Genomic DNA, 21,780 nt, shown 5'->3' on the forward strand with positions numbered 1-21,780 from the left:
GTCAAAATTAAATAATGAGCTTGGGTGCTCAAATTCCACTAGTGTGCTCTAAGTTACAGAGAAAATATGAGGGAGCACACTCAGATTTAGCGAGATCAATATTTTAAAATTGTGAAATAAGCATGTGTTTTGGCAGATTGTCTTCATCAGCATACATGTACATTTATTTATTTAGCAGACCCTTTTCTTCAATGCAACTTCGAATGAACTCTATGTAGTGTTACCAGCCCACATACCTTATTCACCGTGGTGATTTACACTGCTAGATACACTACTTACACTGGGTCACTCATCCATACATCAATGGGACACACTCCCTCTGTCACTCACTCACTATAAGTGAACCTGAACAGCATGTCTTTGGACTGTGGGAGGAAACCAGAGCACCCAAACCCACATCCTCTCACACCACCCAGGCACCGTGAGACTGCAGTGCTACCATGCTGCCCGAGATGTGTATTACATTTATTAATTTAGCTGATGGTTTTCTCCAAAGCAACTTACAACATTAATCTGCCTGCAATTATTTACCCATTCATACAGCTGGGTAATTTTACTGGAGCAATTTTAGGGTAATTACCTTGCTCAAGGGTACAACAACCAGAAGTGGAGATAGAACCTGCAGCTTTTGGGTCCACAGGCAACAGCTCTACCCTCTACACTACCAGCTGTACCCATGAGCATATAGTGTAATCATATATTACAATAGGAGTGACTTATATACAGTGTAGAGACAGGTTATGATGCCATTTTCATATGTGTGATCGCTCATCTTTTCCTTCTAACATACAGGTAATGATTATAATTTATTAAAGATGATGGTTAATCTGATGTTTAGCATTTAAAGGACAGCAGTCCTCCCAGAAAAATTTGTAATGTTGTATTTTCTGTTATAATTATGTGCCGCTTAAGAGTTCTCAAATATGGAAGCAGGTGTTTGGTCCAGTAAGACCTGTACCTTGTGTTGCTTGAGGAGGAAAGGGAGCAGCATGAGCATGCCGCCATCGTGGACGATCCACCACACGTCGATATGACCGTCTGTGAAGCGCTCGTGGTTGCTCGGGTAGAAAGACACATTTTTGGGCACCATCAGGGCCAGGTGGGCTGCTGTGGTGCAGCGGACTGTGTCTGTAGAGAGAAAGATGGGGGGAAGTGGCAAAGTGAAAGCCCACTCTAGATCATCCTTATTGCTTTGTCTTATTTTTATTTATTTTTTTAGCAGACGGTTTTGTCCAAAGCCACTTCCAATGAACTCTATGTAGTGTTATCAGCCCACACACCTTATTCACCGTGGTGACTTACACTGCTAGATACACTGCTTACATTAGGTCACTCATCCATACATCAGTGGAACACACTGTCTCTGTCACTCACACACTGTGGGTGAACCTGAACAGCATGTCTTTGGAGTGTGAGAGGAAACCAGAGCACTCAAAGACTTACACTGCTAGATACACTACTTACAATGGGTCACTCATTCATACATCAGTGGAACACACACTCTCTCGGTGTCACTCACACACTATGGGGGAACCTGAACAGCATGTCTTTGGACTGTGGGAGGACTTACCTTATTCCTCCTGTATAATTTCCCAGCTGTATGAGTGGATAAATAATGGTAAGCAGTACCATTGTAAGTAATTTTGGACAAAAGCGTCATGTAAATCATGGAGTTACTCAGGGTCAGTTACCCATAACCCCCAACATGCCTATAGGAGATCCTTATGGATCATCCAGCTGAGGCACTTTCCAGTAAAATAACTCTAATAATAATAATACAGACACCAATATGTATTTAAATAAATGGCCTTCCTGTCATTTCAAGATCAAAACTCATGGCACCCCCTCCAACTACAGAACTGCTGCTGAAGCTCAAAATGCTTTGCATTCTTCAGAAGAAAAATATCTTCATACTCAATGTGGCAACTTGCATGCAAAGGCAGGTAAATGGTGTATAAGTATCTCTAAAAATGGTCTGCATATCATGACCCATGGCAGCTACGGCGGGCAGTGCAAAAGGCTTACTGATGAAGGTCTTCCAGGCACGAGGGTCTTCGCTCTGCCTCCAACCATAGGGCCATCCCATGACCACCGTGTTGTGCTTCATACCCCCCAGGCCGCAGGACTGGATGAGGTGAGCGATGCCTTCGCGCACCTTGGTGGCCACCACCACCTGGCAGAAGCCTTTCACTTTCTCGATCTCCATCATGTTTTTGATCGCCTTGTGACAAACACACGCAAATGAACTGGTGACGATCTGTAACCATCCGCAGCACGAGCGCATCACCGCGCGAGCAGGCTGTGCCCTGCAGTAAAACAACACGCTTCTTTGCTTTGCAAAAAGAAAATATAAATGTGTACAAGGAACCGTCAGCTTGATCTCCAGATATGTTAAACTTCTTCAAAGGCACGAAAAAAAAAAAAAAGAAGCAAAATTAGGCTCAACTTTGTCCCTGGTTTGAGTCACGTATTCGGTTTCATTTGATCTTCGTCTTGTGCTTTTGAGGAGCTTTGCAAGAATTCAGAAACCATTTGCATGTGTGTATAAGGCTATGTCTCTGTACGTCCATGTCATGCGTTTATAATGAATATTCTCTCAATGAAATAATTTTAAATAAATACACACACACACATTTTCAGAACCGCTTGTCCCATACGGGGTCACGGGGAACCGGAGCCTACCCGGCAACACAGGGCGTAAGGCCGGAGGGGGAGGGGACATACCAAGGACGGGACGCCAGTCCGTCGCAAGGCACCCCAAGCGGGACTCGAACCCCAGACCCACCGGAGAGCAGGACTGTGGTCCAACCCACTGCGCCACCGCACCCCCTCTTTTAAATAAATAAATTTAAGTAAATCAATTTTAAACAAATTTTCAATAAAATGTGAATAATTCCTCGATTAATTAATTAATTAATTACTGATGAAATAAATAGATTAATAATTGATGATCAAATGAATAATGAACAATTGAATAATTCCTCTAATTTCCCTTTCGCACAGAACTGAAGAGGTTTGCAGCACAGCGGAAACGCTCATTCAGCATTAAGTTCGGAGGAAGGCAGAACTGGGCGATCGGGTGTAGCAGCTCATAGGGTCAACGTTTGAAAATGAAAATTCGGTTTACACGCTGATGTTTGCTCGCTGTTTCACGGGTCTGATGACAACAACCTAGTAAAATATGGGCAAATTCGTACAGTAGTAGGACGGAGGTCTGCAGTCCAGGAACAGGCGGAGAAGACGGCCTTGGCTGGCGTACCTGCTCCGCGGCCTGCGTCTCCCCGTAACTCTCCAGATAATTGCCTTGGATGACTGAGCCCACGATGGTCAGGCCCTTGCCAGCCTTCAGCTGGGAGGCAAAAGTGAGCAGGCGGGGGTACTTCACGTGCAGGTCCTCGTCTAGCTTCAGCAGCACTAGGAGCTGTGGTCTGGGTGGGGGGGAAGGCACGGTTCGCTTTGTCACCGCACATGTCAAGTCCGAGCGCAGAGACACGAGTGGTTTCACGGGTGATGGTGTGATTGACAGCGCCAGCAGCGGTCAAGTCAGTCTCGCGTAACTTAAACCGAACCGGCCGAGAAAACTGTCCTTTATGGTAATGAGAATCCTTAGATTTTTCGCTCATAGTGGTGGCAGCCCTGACGATTTGACTCCGTGCAAAGTCGTGTCCTCCCTTTCCTGGTCTTACGGTCAGTGCCCGCTGCTTTCATACTCGCCTCCAGTTCTTGGTGTGCGGTGGTCCTGCCTCCAGGCGGAGGAGAGCATAGCGAGCGGCGCTCAGCGACAGGCCTCGGATCCCGTCCCCCCACTCCTTCTCCGCACTGTTGGAGAAAGGTCAGCACCTTCATGCAGCAGCCCCCACTGATGGCCGGAAAAGCCACGGCGAAGGCCGAAGGTCAGAGACGTACCCCTGGTACTCGATGTACTTGTAGATCATGCCAGCAATGCCCATGGCCACGATGGCGTAGTACCAAGATGATATGAACATGAGTGCAAGGCACATACTCATCCCCAGGAAGGAGAGAGCCCTGAGAAGGACATGTGCAGCCCAAAATGACCTTCAACATCCATTCAACAACCATTCTCTTACACCAAGGCCCCATGAGGAGCTCCAAACCCTGCAGCGACCACAATTTATAGCTCTCTACACATGGTCACACAACCCTTCATAATGATTCTGGTTTGCGTACGTATATCGGCCTTATACGTGTTCAAACAGCCAAACTTTGTTCCGTCGTGAGACTTCCCAGGCGCTGCAGCTCACCAGTGGTAGTATCTAAACCTGGGCCTCCAGTTGGGGGTGCGGAGCAGGGTTTGAACCGCGCACGCCAGGTTCACAAACAGGTAGCACATCAGGAAAAACCTAGGCAGCCGGATGGGGTGGGTGCGCAGCGGAATGCAAAAACACATTAATCCACATTCATTATGTAGTCCCGAAACGAGCAACAGAATTTCCTCCTAAATGTGACATATCATTCATTTAGATGATGCTTTCCTCCCACTTAAGATGTTGCCACTTACAGGGATTTATCCATTTATACAGGTAGGTAACTTTACATGGAACAACTGAGAGTAAGTACCTTGATCAGCAGTACTACAGCGGGAGGTGGGATTTGCACCTCATTGACATTTATTATTTATCCATTTATACAGCTGGGTAATTTCACAGGAGCAATTTAGGGTAAGTACCTTGCTCATGGGTACTTCACTAGGAGGTGGGATTTGAACCTCAAGCTTTAGAATGCAGTGCAGCAGCTGTACTATTAGTTCAAAAGACATACTGCTCCTGTTCCAAAATATGCACATCTGGAACTGGGTTTAGGGGGGTGCGGTGGCGCAGTGGGTTGGACCGGGTCCTGCTCTCCGGTGGGTCTGGGGTTCGAGTCCTGCTTAGGGTGCCTTGCGATGGACTGCCGTCCCGTCCTGGGTGTGTCCCCTCCCCCTCCGGCCTTACACCCTTAGTTGCCGGGTTAGGCTCTGGTTCCCTGCGACCCCTCTTGGGACAAGCGGTTTGGTGGGTGGGTGGAACTGGGTTTATACCCACTAACAACAGCATGCATGAAAGTTGCATTTGCCACTTCAGTGCAGCCATTCCTTAGCCAAGGGGTGCAGAGAGCCACAGGACTGTTGAGGACATTTTTTGGGAAAAAAATGTCCGTGTTAAATGTAGCTCTCTAAAAATGAGGTATGGGCTATGAAGAAAAAGAAAACATTGAATTATGTTTAAATTACAGAGATAGAAGCTTGTGGTGCTGGGCAAACGAGGAACAATTCCCCCAGGGAGCATTATAAATCAGACGTGTTTTTCCGAGAAATTCCACGAGCGTCCCCACGTTATTCGCGCTGTGGGAAGGTCTGACTGAAAATGAAGCTACGATCGCGTGTTGGGGGGCCGTTTAAGCTGGGATAGCAAGGGTGAGCGATGACGCTGCTATTTTACGGGAACTTCATCCAGCTAAAGGGCCCCAGATGTTGGCGGGTGCACTCACATGGAGAGGATGGGAGCCACCATGTCTAGGGAAGCGATGAGGATGCCCAGTTCAGCAATGAGGGCGGTGAGCAGCAGGGCCCACGTCGGCTCTCCGTTGCTCTTTCCGTGCCCAAACACCTGGCACCGGCAGGATGAAGGATCCACAGTCAGCAAAACACTTTGCCAGTAGGGATACAAACAGGACTGGCATCACTTGGGATTCCAACATGTGACTCTGGAACCTGACGCCATCCTACGCACCCGTAGGAAAGGAATGATGTTGTCCTTGGCGATGGCCTGTAGGAGGCGTGGTGCCCCAGTCAGGGACTGTAAGCCTGCCCCCACCGTGGAGAAGAAGGACCCGATGACAATGACCCAGGGGGACGGCCACGAGAGGGTCCCCACCACCAAGTTCTTGCTCACAGCGTCTCCAAACCTGCCCCCAAACACGAAACGTCAGTTACTAAAATAATAGTTTGCAAACATCTCCCTGACACTTCCCTCCTAAGCAGCTTATAATTATTTACCTATTTATGGGTAGATAGTTATGGGCAATTTCGCTGGAGCAATTTAGGGTAAGTACCTTGCTCAAGGGTACTAAAGCCGGAGATGGGATTCAAATCTGTAACCTTCTCATTTCTTCTGGTTTATTTGCTCAATACGGATACGGAAATGGTAACCATTTGTAAAATAAGAATGTCTTCATTTTTTATTATGACTTAGATGAAAATCAGAACAAAGTTTAGGAGCCATTCATGCATCGGTGCAGATAAGTTCAAAATGTTCATAAAGTTAACTGCATGTTCAGACACTGATTTACCGATTTATATTGCTGGGTAATTTGTACTTTATCAGTACATTATGAGAACATTGCTCAAGGATCCTACAGCAGAAGAAGGGGGTCAAACCCCAGGACCTTTTGATTGATGAGCAATGTCTCTAACTGTGATGCCACCCACTGAGAGTTCAGCATATTAAAAATTGCCAACTGCCCTGCTCATGTGTCCTTAAGCAGCAAAACGAATGTAACGCTTCGAAGCTGGGTAAATTCTGAGCTGAGTCTGGAGTGCACAGCACATCACACAAACATTTCACTCCCTTTTTACATTTGTTTAGCAGACACTTTTCTTCAGAGTGATTTCCAATGAACTCTGTGTAGTGTTATCAGCTCACACACCTTATTCACCGTGGTGATTTACACTGCTAGATACACTACTTACACTGGGTCACTCATCCATACATCAGTGGAACACACACTCTCTCTCTCTCTCTTTGTCACTCACACACTATGGGGGAACCTGAACAGCATGTCTTTGGAGTGTGGGAGGAAACCAGAGCACCCAGAGGAAACCCACGCAGACATGGGAAGAACATGCAAACTCCACACAGACTGAGAGGGGATCAAACCCACGTCCTCTCGCACCACCCAGGCGCTATGACACAGCAGCGTTGCTCACTGTGCCACCGTTTTCACTTTATTTCATTTACTGAGTTTCTTTTTCTTGGCCTGCTGCCTTGGGCTATCTTTTTGTCACGGACCCATCTAAGGGTGGAAAAAAATGCGGCAATGTGTGGATTCCCTGCGGTCTCTCACTGTCGACCCACTGAACGGATCCTTACTTGTCTCTAAGAACGACCCCTTCAATACATGCTCCGAACAGCACCACAGAGCTGAAATCTTTATCGCAGCATCAAGGAGTATAATATTCAGCTGAGTTTGACTCACCTTTATTGTCATTACACTCATATAACAAAATTAAATTTCTGCAACTCCCTAATTGTGATGAAACACAGAAATAAAGAAAATATTTTACGGTAACATACAAAAAAAAAAGACAAATTAAAATAAAATATAAAATAAATTTCATAATAAATTCTATTTAAAAATATATTAGCAATGCAGACAAGTTATTTAAAATATCACAGTCTCACTGCTGGTAGATATATATTTTTACTTTTTACGCGTCCTTATTTTTCATGTCCTGATTTTGAGAAAGATACAAGTTTGTAATATTGCATGATCCCACCTATTATGTGTTTTTCAGAAGGCATTGGTCATAAATGTCAGGACAAAGTGCTCAGCTCCAGCAGATAAACACTAAGCTTGGGTGCTGAAATCTCAGCTGCGTGCAACCGTTGGAGATGAAGACGGGCTGCGCTCTCTCTGTTACGGTAAATCAACAGAGTTAATTTGCTCCGTATACAGATGAGTTTCCACTAATCACCTCCAGCAGTGAGAGTGCTGAGCCGTGAAAGGATACAAACTAAGGATGTAGTGGTGATGGCCAGAATGGTTCCCACAGGAATGGACTTCTGGGCATCTTTGAGGTCCCCAGATCGGTTGGACCCAGCCATGATACCTGCAGTGGCGCAAAAACAGCAGCAGCACAAGACAGAGCTAAGGTTCGGAGGCCAGAGTTTGTCACATTGGGTCAAATCCCACTTATGAGGCGGTGTCAAACCGAAGGCTGAGTCTCAAGTCAAGCCCAAAGTCCTGATGGAAAAATTAAAGTGACAGTAATCAACATCAGTGAAAACATCTTTATTTCTAAAATAAAACAGTAAGCCCTTGAAATATCTCATAAAACAACAGACGTAACATAGTAATCAATGCAGACTGGCGGTATGATAAAAAATCAAACTAAAGAAGGTTTTGCATATTCTTGAGTTAATTTTAAGACACACTCTTTAGATTACCATTTACGTACATTAACAAAAACTTCAAGCATTATGGATGAGCACCCATTCATAAAATTCTTACCTTTGGTTCATAACTAAGGCGTGATCTGAGGGAATACATATTAATCTACAGAAAAAAGACATTTGCGATAATCTGATCTGAAGATAACCTGTGGCACAGTGTTTTCTAGTGTTAAACTTTTAAACATCCACCTTTTAAAATGTCTTTAAATACTGTAGGCTGTTACATTTGCATGTACATTTATTCATTTAGCAGACGCTTTTCTCCAAAGTGACGTGCATCTCATAGAAAATACAATGTGTACATTACATTAGCAGAAAGAGACACAATTTTATTAGTTATAGTATATTATTATGTATATAATTATATAATTAGTTTCATATATTAGTAATATATAGATATACTATATGCAGACACATAGTTCTAAAGTGCAGTTAGTTTGTTTCTTGCCACCATATGAACCTGTGTTCATCACACGAGTAGCTGCATAGAACTTGATCAGAATATCGACGATTCCTGATCACCTTCCTAGTAATTTTTTTAAGAAACGTTTAACATTTTCATCACGTTACAGGAGTAGCTGCGTGAAGGTTTATCTGGGGATGATTTTAAAGTTATAGTGTGTGAATATTTCCACCTTACATGAGCTCAAGAGATCGTGGGCAAAGTGAGTCTAGAAGAGGTGAGTTTCGAGACTCTTTTTAAACGTGGACAGAGATTCAGCAGTTCTGAATGAGAGGGGGAGGTCATTCCACCACAGCGGAACCATGTTAAAATGGTTAAATGACAAAAAGTTGTGCTTCTGGCTGTGAAGTATTTTATAAAGAAAAGTTCCAGGTGTTGCTGGCTTTTGGAATTCTGCCGAAAGGCTGCAAAGCTCTGTTTCTGGGCACTCAAAGTATTTTTCTACATATACAAGCCAAGCAAACATATCTTCTGCACATATCCAGCGTTCGTTTGCACAGTGAGCTATTTTTCTCTTGAATTCTTCTTCCATTACAAATGTCTTTGCAAATGAATGAAACAGATGTACGGTGCCTGTAAAAAAGTATTCACGCCCTTCCATATTTTATTGTGTTACACCATAGAATCATGATGAATTTAACTAATAATTTTTACCACTAATCAGCACCATGTACTCTAATGTCAAAGTGGGAAAAATATTTTGGAACACATCAGTAATTGAATTAAAGACACAGAAAATAATCAAATGCAAAAGTATTCACCCTTTTGCTTTACACCTTGCGGTAGACTGGCGTCCTGTTCTGGATGTGTCCCCTCCCCCTCTATCCTTGCACCCTGTGTTGCCAGTTTAGGCTCTGGCTCGCCGCGACCCCTCTCGGGACAAGGGGTTGTGGACATTGTGTGTGTGTGTGCTTTACACCTAAGTGACATCTGTAATAACCAATTCCCTTCTCCATGTCACATAATTACTTGCCTAAAGTCCACCTGTGTGCACAAGGTGTTTAACATTATTTTAGAATAAATGTCTGCGTGTTGGGAAGCTTTCCCACTTGGTTTTCAAGGAAACACCACACCACGAAGAGCAAGGAACAGTCAAAGTGGATCTGAAAAGGTTCTTGGAAAACACCAGTCAGGGTAGAAATATAAGAACATTTCCAAGTCACCGAATATACCTTGAAGCACAGTGAAGTCCATCATTATAAAGACGAGCAAAAATGGAAGAACTGTGAATCTGCCCAAAACTGTCCATCCTCCAAAACTGAGTATCTGGGCAAGAAAACATTTATTCATTTAGCTGACTCTTTTCTCCAAAGCATCTTACAATGTTAAAGTTATAATTATTTACCCATTTATTCAGCTGGGTAATTTTACCAGAGCAACTTAGGGTAAGTACCTTGCTCAAGGGTACTACTGCCAGAGGTGGGGATGAAACCTGCAACCTTTGGATCTAAAGAAATTAGCTGTAACCACGACACTACCAGCTCTTCCACAAAAAGAGGTAAAGAAAAGGAAGCCAGCAAGAAGATGAAGGCAACCCTAAAGGAGTTAACCCTTCTCCATGACATTTGGAAATGCAACTCCTTCACCTAAAGCCATATGAAACTCAGAAGTCTGAAGAAAGATCATATGGTCTGATGAGACTTAAGTGCAAGTTTTTGGCCTCAGTGACAAGTGGCGCAAACTAACACAGAACATCACACTAAGAACAGCATCCCTAGAGTGAAGTATCAAACGTTGGGGGTGCTTCTCCATAGCAGGGACTGGAAAACTCATAAGGACAGAAGGTAACACCCACGGAGCTATTTCCAGAAAATTCTTGGAGGAAGAAGTGCTGTCATCCACAAGAGGATTGGGACATTTCGACTTCATCTTCCAACAAGGCAATGACCCAAAGCAAGCAACAAGAGCCTCAAAGGAGAGACTTCAAACTAAAAAGGTGAATGTCCTGCAGTGATTTGGCCTCTGAGCATCTGTGGAATGACTTCAGAGTTACTGTTCACAAGTGGTTCCTCATAAAACCTGACGAAGCTTTAGTAATTTTCTGGAGAAAAATTGTCAAAACCTCCAACGTCAAGATGAGCAACGCTGATAGATTTAGTCTAAGAGACGCGCAGCTCTAATTGCTGCCAAAGGTGGCCGTTCCGAATAATAAGTATTGGTGACTGAATACTTATGCATTCAATATTTGTCTGGATTTTTTTTCGTTATGACATTATTGAGTAGTTTGAGTGGCAAAAATTCTCAAACGCATCATGGTTCCCTGTTGTAACACAAAATCAAAAAAGTGCAAGGGAGGTGAACATATAGGCATGGTATTTTACCCTGATTCAGCAGATAGTTCTGGTAATTGAAATAAAAATATATTAAATATTCAAACTGTGTTTAAATCTATTGTAACAGTGAGTTCAGACTGTTAAACAGGAATAACCGTCAATAATCCCGCCCAGTTCCCACCTCTATATGCCAACAAAATGTAAAGTATGGGAAAAAAAAACAGTTACAAAAAAATACCTATGTAGGAAAAATATAAAAAATAAAATAGACAAATCCAGTTTGTTCGGTGGATACCTCCGAGGTAAATGAAACCCTCCTGGGACTAAAGAGCCTGGCCTGCTCAGCTCGAGTGTACGTATGAAGTGTGTGGTGAAGTGCAGGCCCAGAGAATTGTCCGAAACCCCAACCCGGAGCGAGACTCACCGGTTGCAGAGGGGAAGAAAATCCCGACGAGCACAGTGAAGGAGGTGGCGATGTCCGCCGACACGTACATGTACAAGTTCTCCAGGGAACCACGGACGTCGACTGAGGTCAAGCTCTCTTTCTCCAGGATCTCCCCCTTCTCCAGGTAGGCAGACCACATGTTCTCTGCAATCCAATTCAGAGGATGCTCTTATACTTATGGGTCCTGATTTACCGGGTGGCACAGCAAGTAGCACTGTTGTCTCACAGTGCCTCGGTTGGGCGAGAGGACGTGGGAAGACATGGGAGGACATGGGTTTAATACCCACTCAGTCTGTGTAGAGTTTAAATGTTCTCCCGATGCCTCCGTGGGTTTCCTCCAGGTGCTCTGGTTTCCTCCCACAGTCCAAACGCCTGCTGTTCAGGTTCCCCAGAGTGTGTGAGTGACAGAGAGAGAGAGAGTGTGTTCCACTGATGTATGGATGAGTGACGCATTGTAAGTAGTGTATCTAGCAGTGTAAATCACCACGGTGAATAAGGTGTGTGGGCTGATGACAATACATAGAGTTCATTGGAAGTCGCTTTGGAGAAAAGCATCTGATAAATAGATAAATGTAATTGCATAAAATCACACCTGTGTCAAATAGTATAAGAACAGTGGAAAAATGTTAAAATGCTGCTCACTGTCTAATATGTAAGTCATCCTCAACATAACGTGTATATAAAAGGAAACTGCAGAAGTCTTTTTTATAAATTTTTTTTCATCCTTCTGGTTTGAGCAATGGGACTGAAAGATGTTAGTCATAAAAATGGGTATATCTCAAGCACAGATCAACAGCCGTCATAGTTTTATTCTGCCATGTCACTCTTCCTGCACACTTGTTCCAGCAAGGCTGTGTGTAACTGGACTGAGTGCAAGTGCTAATATGTCTCGTCCCCCAAATATTGGATTAAACAAAGAATTACTGCGATAAATGTTCTGGCATTTATTGGCATTATTGGATTATGCTGGCAACATATTGAGTTTTGAAAGTTCATTTCAGTGAACATGAATGTCCTGTATATCCATGAGATATTTTCAGTTTTGCGATGTCAGGGATTTTAATAATTTCGTTCAGACTCTTAGATGTATTGGGGCTGAGAAAGTGACAACATAGTATCTTTGCAGGATCTCTTTTTGTGTAAAAGTCTTGCTTTGAGATCTGAAATGTTGAAATCGAGTTTAGATTTTAGACAAAATTTTTTTTGTTTTTCTCATACTGAAGGTCATGTAGATCATCATATGTTGTATTTTACTCGCTCGCTGTCAATAACAGTGTATCCTAAGGCAGAGTCATAGTGGTCCAAAGTCTATCCCAGAAACACAGGGTCCATCACAGGGCAATCTCTCTGACACACACACACACACACACACACACACACACCCACACAAAGTATGGGCAAGTTAGAGTCACCAACTCACCTGAAACACATCTTTGTACGGTGAGAAGAAACCAGAGCACTTGGTGGAAACCCACCCGAACATGACAAGAACGCCCAAAGCCCACACACAGTGAACTTTGTCAAAACCAACATCCAGGCCTTCCTGGAAACCAACGTTTTTTTACACTATTAAAATGCATTTCTGGAAAATATCATGGAGTGTGTGCCACTATTTTTGGAGTAACCCGAGTGCAGGTGTTGTGTGGGTCAGCGGCTCTTTTTCCGATTGCAGCCAGAGGGTCATCTTATTATAAATTATTGCACATATTATATGATGAAAACTTTGGAACAGCACAGCATCCGTGGTCATATCGTGGTGTGCTTAAGGACGACCTAATGAGCGGTACGGTGATGTGCTGAGAACTTTCAACAGTTGTGGACACTGAACAACGGTGTCCCACAGACCTTCCTGGAGCTCTGAAGCAGGCTGGAGACCGCACTCACCTCTGATGATGCCGCTGGCTAACCCAGGGATTCCCTGGATCTCTGTCACGTTGTTCTGGGCAAAGTACTCGTCACACTGTGGGTTACTGGTGTTGCCTGAAGTGCAGAAGTTCTCCCAGAGTTTGGTGGGAATCGTGGTGTTGCCCGACACTACAGTCTTCCCGCAGACGTCAAACATGTCCCTGACCAAGGTCCGATTTCCCAGCATGCATATCCTGAGAAGGTCCATCAATAGAGCACGTTGATGTTAATTCGTTTCGGACACACAGAACAGAGCAAGACACCAAAGGCGCAACCTACTAACAAAAAGTCTGCATTATAAAAAAACTCACAGAAGGTAACCGAGATTCTGAATGAAAATACCTGTTAACACTAATCGAAAAAAATTAAACCTTTTCCCCCGCTGCAGAATAAAAATAAAAATTTCTGACTTGAAAATTTAAACTGAATGAAAATTTACTTCAAAAATTAAAATGACTAAAATTGCATTTTTATTTAAAAAAAGGTAAAAGTCAAATTTAATAGACTTTAGATAATATGTATCAATAGCAAAGGCATATAAACATGTCCTTTTATTAATTCAGATACACATAAGGTGTGTATTTTTTCAGGCCATGTGAAATATACGTATATAGTATTTAGCATGTGAGAAGAACTAAGAAAATGTTTAGTTCAAGTCACGTTTTTAAAAACCTCATCACGATGCCTTTTGTTTCCGAGTGGATCGTGGGACTTCTTGAATGAGGTTATCGCTAAAGAACCGCAGGGTGCATGCGTACCCCAAAAATTCGCCCGCTTCAACTTCTCGAAATTTGCGTATCACGCAAAAGCCTTCAATTCAATTTATTCTTGTAGAGCGCTCTTTTCACACAGTGTAGGATTTTTAGCGAGTGCTCTTCTCGCAAGTCTTGGGTAGTAACAAAAATAGGCAAAATTTTCGCAGCGGCGCATCCGATTACGCAAGAGCTGGCTATTTTTCCGTCGCGGTCGATTCCTGTTTTTTTACAGTTTAGTTTCAATAAATACCTCTGAATATGCCCTAGGCTTCCTCCCATGACTTTATTCATTAACTTGAACCTTCTTGAACCTTACAGAAGTCCCCTGCTTGGACAGTAAAGACACGGCAGAGGGTGGGACAGCAACTTACGGGAATTCAGGAGGGTGGAAGATGGACTTTATTGCTCCGGCGTAAATGGACACGATGGATATTATGACGCACGCCAGGAAGAGGGAGGCGAACTTATTGACGTAGCGGACCCCCACGAAGACCACCAAAGCCATGAGGCTGAGGCAGATGGTGCCGTAGACCCTCATGTTGTTGAGCATGGCGCTGTCGCCGCCGTGAGCGTCCGAGGGCCGAAATATGGCCGCCGCCGGGATGATGTAGGTCTGAACGCAACAGATCATGAGAAACAACTGGTCATCTTACTGTGGATCGGAAGCCAACGTGGACATTTAGGAAGGACACTGAAAAGGAACATGGTCTGAAGGTGATCTGGGTGCGAAGATACTGGTTGAAACCCATCTCTGTTCCACTCACCAGGAAGATTTCAATGGCGCCCAGAATGTACATGGCGGCGGCAAAGGTGGTGCCCAGGTAAAAGCAGAGCCCCACGGCGCCCCCGAACTCGGGGCCCAGGGACCGGGAAATCATGAAGTACGCTCCACCAGCTGGAAGAAGCAGAACGAGGATGAGGCCCTTCCACTGGTACCCCACCGCAGGGATCCCGACTATGGGGATATCCACTCAGGCCCATCTACCGATTAGCATGAGGATGATTAAACCACAAGGGGTGCGGTGGCACAGCGGGTTTGACCTGCTCATGCTTTCTGGTGGGTCTGAGGTTCAAGTCCCCCTTGGGGTGCCTTGTGATGGACTGGCGTCCTTTCCTGGGTGTGTCCCCTTATGTCCTGTGTTGGCGGGTTAGGCTCTGGTTCACCGTGACCCTGCTCTGGGCAAGCGGCTTCAGACTGTGTGTGTCTAAACTGAGTATGTAAAATCTTGTATTTGTAACAGAACAATCTTTACTTATTTTAACCATCCCCCTTTGAGCTTTGTTTTTATTGAAGGGGGTTCTGCTTATTCGCCATGTTTTTATGCCTGATATGCACACCCAGTCCGGCACAAGGCACTCCAAGCAGGACTCGAACCCCAGACCCCTCCAGAGAGCAGGACCTGAACAAGCTCACTTTAGCACTGTCCCCCCCAATATAATAATATATTAATATAGTATAATAATATAAAATTACATAATTGGAATAAAAAATCTTTCTCCTCCTTATTTGGTCTGAGGAGGTCTTAATGTAAATGCCATTTTAAGGGGATATTGATTTTGGAGATTATTTTTATTTGTGTTACAGGGCTATTTTGCAATAAATGGGCAAGAAAGTGTTGTGACAGAACAAATACTCACACACACACACACACACACACACACACTCTCATACACAACTTCTATAAGTACAACTCCGTGGATTCTCTGAATGACAGTTCTGCCAATTTTATGTTACTGTTTAAAAATATTTTTATTATGGAAAACTAAAAATATAAAGTACATATGCTCAAGTTAGATATTTTGCACATTTTTTGAACTTCCCTGATATGAACACATAATGACGGATGAAGCTGAACATGAAGAAGAAGAACAAATGATGGGGATGGGCTGTGGACAAATGATGCAATTTCACAAGTTTGACTCATTTAAAAATATTTAAGAATTGTTTTAAAATTTTTCTAGAAATATTTTAAAATATTCATTGCTCTGCCTGTGGGATTTGTGGAAGGTCCTTACCGGGGACAACGCCGTTTGTTGCGATGGCGCTCATCGATATGGCTGTGAGCATCGTCTGCGAAAATGAAAACTCAACTTTAACAACACCTTAACCAAAGCAGGCGTGGAAGGACTTCATAAGGAGCACCTGCATTATTTAAGAAGCATTAGTGGGCGGAGCTTACACAAGAGCAGCACATGAGGACGATGAGGAAGGACTGGACCACACCGGCAGTGCCCACGATCCAGGTGAGGCGGAGGAAGAGGATGACGCCGAAGATGTTCTGCAGACATGGCAGGTAGACGCCCATCAGTGTACCCATGCTGGGGGACTGTGGGAGGAAAAAAGTAATGGCACAGGAGTGTCAAATCGTAGACCATACCTCACAAGGTTGGGGCTGTCAACCGTGTCCAGCTGTGTGCGCGCACACCAGTGGGACGTCCTGCACTGTGAGAAGAATGATGGTGCCAAAAGGTGACAAGGAGATGGAGGAACTGCTAAACCGGCATTTAATAGTTTCGTATCATAAATTCACACAGCTCTCTACTTCGCTCATGACTCTGGATGGTGCGGATGGACCATGGCTGATTGATCGGAGGTATTGATCGGAAGGTCAGTGATGCACGGGCCTGTTTGGCTGCTGCGCCGCTGTACGGCACTAGTTCATTACACTTGCGCTGCAGACCTCAAGTCCAGAGAGACGAAAGTTGCAGCATCAACAGATGTCAATCATTAGAGCTCATCACCCTATGAGGGAATAGCTGGTAGAGCTACTGCCTTTGGACCCCAAAGTTGCGGTATCGATTCCTGCCTTTGGCTATAGTGCCCTCGAGCAAAATACTTGCCCTAAAAAAAATTGCTCCAGTGACAGTACCCCCTGTATGTAAACACACACACACACACGGGCTGAAGCTGCTTGTCCCGAGTGGGGTTGCGGCTAACTGGAGCCTAATCTAGTAGCACAGGGTATAGGGCTGAAGGGGGAGAGGACACACCCAGGATGGGATGCCAGTCCATCACAGGGAACCCCAAGCAGGACTTGAACCTCAGACTCACCAAAGAGCAGCACCCAGCCAAACCCGCTATGCCACTACATCCCCTCACTGTATAAATAGGTAAACTTAAGAAAACTTTTTTTTTACTTACTGTATTTAATTTACTAAGTAATATTAAAAAATTCATTTAACTCATTTCAAATTTCAACATTCTCCTTTAGTAATTCCAACATGCAGAAGACAAATATGATGTTAAAAACTACTGGTGAAATGAGCATCGCTGTCAGAAAAGCATTTGCTGTATGAATAAATATAATGTCAATGGACAAATGCTCAACATTAAAACACGTGAAATACATTTTAACCAGGAGATCGCAGGTAAGAAAATGCCTTGTATAAGTCACATTTCGAAGAACTCTTTGAAGAAGCCTTTCATTTGCAAGTGGATTCTGAGACTTTAGTGGATTATAGCAGAGAAGCCGCAAGGTGAATTTGTGGGCCACATGTCGCCACAACCAGAGCGACGACCTCGACCTCACGGAATTAGCGAGGAAGACAAAAATTTTCGGCTATAATAAAACTGGACACCACTTTCGGAACAAACAAATTCCATTCCATAAGAACCACATGTTCAAAATTCTGTGTTGTACCGTGTGTTTTTTGACTGGGTGGTCCAACACAAACCGGAAAGGGCTGGCGAATCAGCTGACAGACACCCGAAACCAGAGCAGCACGGCATCAGGCCTGGTGTCTCGCTAATCTGAGGGTAGTTAGAAAGGCTTCTTCCGTGACTTTCTGGGAATGATCCTGAGATAAGACTTCAGCATTTGCAAAATACACTGTAAACAATGGGAAATTATTCACGCCCACAGATCAGAAAAACATTGTACACGTGGCCAATTTTCCTACACATATTTGTACCGCAGGCTTTGGGATGATTTTGCTGTCAGCATGTAGAACAAAACCATGACTGGTCTTTGGCATCTAGAGTCTGTCTTGTACGGCTCTTTCTGGAGCGAGTGCCCTCATATTTGCAGAGTGGTTTTCAAGGATACAAGGAAGTTGCTCACATTTGAGAGAAGAGTTGGATCTTGTCAGCTGGGAGCACTGAGCTGATGTAGAATAACTCTTGGTCACAGAGGGCTGCTGGCATTGACATGGGAAACAACCATCGATTTTGATATATGGGTAGTGGAACTGATACAGAGTCAACGATTTACCCATTCATACAGCTTGTTACTGATTTATTTTCATCATACCACAGTAATTTAGGCTAAGTACCTTGCTTAAGGGTACTATAGCAGGAGGTGGGATTCAAACTTGCAACGTCAAAAGGCAGGAGCGTTCTGCTGTCCTTCAGGGAGATTTTATGGTTTATATAAGAGAACTGGAGCTCTGGTTCAGGGTGGGACAGATCTTGATGGACAGCTCTCCATTGCTCACCCTACCTGACCTGTTTTGGTTGATGGTTAAGAGACAGTCACCATAGACATTGAAGGCACAGGTCTGAGGACAGGGGGTGACAGCGGGGAGAGAATAAAGAGGGAGCAGGAAGGTTCTTATATTCCACTAGGGTAACTAAGTAATATTACTGGTACTGATATTGATATTTTTGATATTGTTACTAAGTAATAATTGATTTTTCATAATACAGCCATAACTTGAGATATGGCCATTCAGGTTATGAGAATTTGACTTTACAAAAGGTTTCATGCTATTGCTACTTCAGCTTGTGAGGCTTTTCTTCACATTTATAAGGGCCAAATTTGGAGCTCATGCTCCACCCGAGACAGCTGAGCAGAACCTAAGTAGGCTCATACATTGTTAAGTTCTATACCTTCATTAGTTCTTGTTTACTAATTTCCGCTGTTATAATCTCAGTGATCACGGCCCTGTCTGCGCTGTCCAAACCATGTCCGCTTGTTCACTGACTGTCAATTCATTCAGGCTGTTTTCATTGATTTCCTTTGCGTTTTTTGTACTAAAGGTTGAATTAATACATAAAAATTGTATATCTTGTGCATGTGTGCTCTGTTTGTGAGCTCTTGTCAAATACTCATAACATGATAGGTACAAAAGAGGGTAATAGGTCCAGGTACACAATCATAGAGTATTTAATGAAGGGACACTGCCTTTTTATGTAGTGTTATGGTAACTATTGAAGTGACTGAGTCCATTTTAATGGGATTTGGTAATATTTCATTTACCTGACAGTTTTCCCCAAAGTGACTTACAGTGTTGAGGTTACAATTATTTACCCATTTATACAGCTGTCTAATTTTACTGGAGCAATTTAGGGTAAATACTTTGCTCAAGGGTACTACAGCCAGAGGTGAGGCCTGACCCTACGACCTTTGGGTCCATAGCCAGTAGTTCTGATCACTATGCTACCAGCTGTCCCTTTGAGACACAGTGATACATAGAATTTTTAAAACTCAACCTAATGGTAATTACTTCTTTATTAAAGAGAATTCACTGTATGGAGTGTTTTTCAGAAACAAAATACCTTAAAGCAGGGGAAGATTGTTAAAGTACAGCCACACTACCTTCGGGATCTTTCTCCTGGAGCCCTCGGCGCTCTCAGCCTCCTCGTGCTCCTTAGCCCCCTGCGTGATGTTGGTGTAGTTGACCAGGCGGCTGAGAAGCGATGACACTTTGGGACGGATGTCCAGTTCCTCCTGGAGATTCATAGCAAAATAAATGCTGTCTCATCAGATTGGGCCATGTTCCCTATTCCAGGGTAGCTGGAGTAGGAAATACCTGGTACAGTAAGTACAGCAGAAACACCAACCAATAAGTGCTGATTGACGCTAAGCTGCGAAATGACACTAAACAGCACAGTCCTGTTCGCTGGTTTACGATAGGAATGCAAACCGAGGCAGTTAGCTTGGCATATACCTGCAGTGATGGTTAAAGTGGGGGCAGGGGGCAGTTGCAGGCGACAAAATTCTGTTGGCTTCGGCAATATTAGAATGTTGGACTAAAGAGCCACATGAAAACATTCCCAAACAAAGTTTAATGTCAGAAGTACTTGTAATTTTTTGCAGTTTTTTTTTTTTTTCCTACATCATGACAGTGAGAGTTTTTTTGTTTTCCTCTCCTCAACTACCCTCTAGCTTACTGGGCCAACTTAGCCCTAATTCATCTGTAACTGTCCTGTTTTACCTATTGTTCAGCTCTCTGCATTAGTCTGCTGAGAAGCGTGTTCTATAAAAATGTAAAGTGTTAAACTGAACTGAAACTGTAAATAACTAACTGAAGTCTTAAATGTTCTGCCGCTGAGCTAAAGAGCGTCTATGGTGCAGTGGCTCGTTCAGACACTGACCTCAAACAAAGCCAGGTTCCTGTCATAGTAGTCATTTTGCTTTGCAGAGGCATCATTGCTGTTGAGGAATGGGCTGTCTTCTTTATGGTTTCCATGACCTGGCAGAGACAGAAAGGAGGACAAGCACTGAGGCAGTGTGACCAAAAATGTCCTTACCATACCTACAAACAGCGCGAGGAACTGGAAAACTCTGTCTTTTTCACCTGATGTATGTTCCGCATTTTTAATGACAGCTTAATTGAATTTGAACAGTTTAATATATTCATATTGAAACAATTTTTACAAAAGCAGACAATGTTGGAAGAGCAGGTAACGTAAACATTAACTGATATACAGTATTACTTCTTAGGAAGTGGATAAATCCATAATCAATCACTGCTTATCCATTTCAGGGCGATGGAGGTCCTGAGCCTATCCTGGAAGCATAGGATGTGAGACAGGGTGCACATTGGATGGTAGACCAGTTCATCTCACACACACACACACACACACACACACACACACACACACAGAAATTCATGGGAAATTAAGAATTACTCTTTCACCTCAAAAGTAGATCTTAAGGCTGTGGGGTGAAACCCAGACATGGTAAGAATACGCAATCTCCACACAGACTGAAGGAGATCCGAACCCACTCCCAAACCCAATCCAGAGGTTAGGCACAAGCACTACTGACTACACCAACATGCCTCTAGTGGCTAAAAAGATTATGTAAATTTATACCTATAACTACCAGCCAAATTTCCATACTCCATATATGAAACAACCAGTTGATTTGCATGTATTTTAAATGTACAAACAAATCATCAAAGTTTAACTCTCACATTTATTCACGAGTTAGAATTTCTTAAAAGGTCATTCTCCGATCTTCTCATTTAAGGCACAAGAACACAGAGATACAGCAGATAAATTACTAATGATACAGTTGCCACCGCTGCGTCATAAACTGTGTGGTACTGTCACTTTACCTCGTCTGAAGTGAAAAATCGTAACATCCGAATTTGCCAGTTTTTTTTTTTTTTAGAGCAGAAACATTTTTAAATTTCTAGAAAATACACACACACACACACATTTTCAGAACCGCTTGTCCCTTACAGGGTCACGGGGAACCGGAGCCTACCCGGCAACACAGGGCGTAAGGCCGGAGGGGGAGGGGACACACCCAGGACGGGACGCCAGTCCGTCACAAGGCACCCCAAGCAGGACTCGAACCCCAGACCCACCGGAGAGTAGGACTGCGGTCCAACCCACTGCGCCACCGCACCCCCCGTCTTCTAGAAAATAATCCAACCAAATGTTTCAGTTTCTTTTAACTTTTCGTCTGCTCTCTTTAATTCATCTGCTCGTGAGCGACGGAGAGACGGCGATGCTGGACGGTGTCGGCAAACCCGAACACGCGTCAGTCATTCTATAAATAGTTTCCGGATAACGACTCGGAGGCTCGCTGTCCCA

At 43.8% G+C, this 21,780-nt stretch overlaps 1 protein-coding gene across 1 annotated transcript in view; it reads right to left on the bottom strand.

Annotated features, from left to right (window-relative positions):
* slc12a4 (solute carrier family 12 member 4) overlaps positions 1-21,780 on the bottom strand; it is a 42,981-nt gene that overhangs the window by 5,438 nt on the left and 15,763 nt on the right. Inside the window, exons 2-19 of the mRNA XM_018742197.2 lie at positions 20,329-20,426; positions 19,550-19,681; positions 16,193-16,339; positions 16,029-16,083; positions 14,777-14,907; positions 14,384-14,625; positions 13,237-13,451; positions 11,332-11,496; positions 7,730-7,828; positions 7,089-7,146; positions 5,730-5,904; positions 5,488-5,606; positions 4,263-4,361; positions 3,907-4,026; positions 3,715-3,819; positions 3,260-3,428; positions 2,026-2,221; positions 959-1,128 (exon numbers count right to left, since the gene is read on the bottom strand). Coding sequence (XP_018597713.1) covers positions 959-1,128; positions 2,026-2,221; positions 3,260-3,428; positions 3,715-3,819; positions 3,907-4,026; positions 4,263-4,361; positions 5,488-5,606; positions 5,730-5,904; positions 7,089-7,146; positions 7,730-7,828; positions 11,332-11,496; positions 13,237-13,451; positions 14,384-14,625; positions 14,777-14,907; positions 16,029-16,083; positions 16,193-16,339; positions 19,550-19,681; positions 20,329-20,426 — 2,495 coding nt within the window. The remainder of the gene's footprint in view (positions 1-958; positions 1,129-2,025; positions 2,222-3,259; positions 3,429-3,714; positions 3,820-3,906; positions 4,027-4,262; positions 4,362-5,487; positions 5,607-5,729; positions 5,905-7,088; positions 7,147-7,729; positions 7,829-11,331; positions 11,497-13,236; positions 13,452-14,383; positions 14,626-14,776; positions 14,908-16,028; positions 16,084-16,192; positions 16,340-19,549; positions 19,682-20,328; positions 20,427-21,780) is intronic.

This window comes from Scleropages formosus, chromosome 5 (assembly GCF_900964775.1).
Source record: "Scleropages formosus chromosome 5, fSclFor1.1, whole genome shotgun sequence".
Lineage (NCBI taxonomy): Eukaryota > Metazoa > Chordata > Actinopteri > Osteoglossiformes > Osteoglossidae > Scleropages > Scleropages formosus.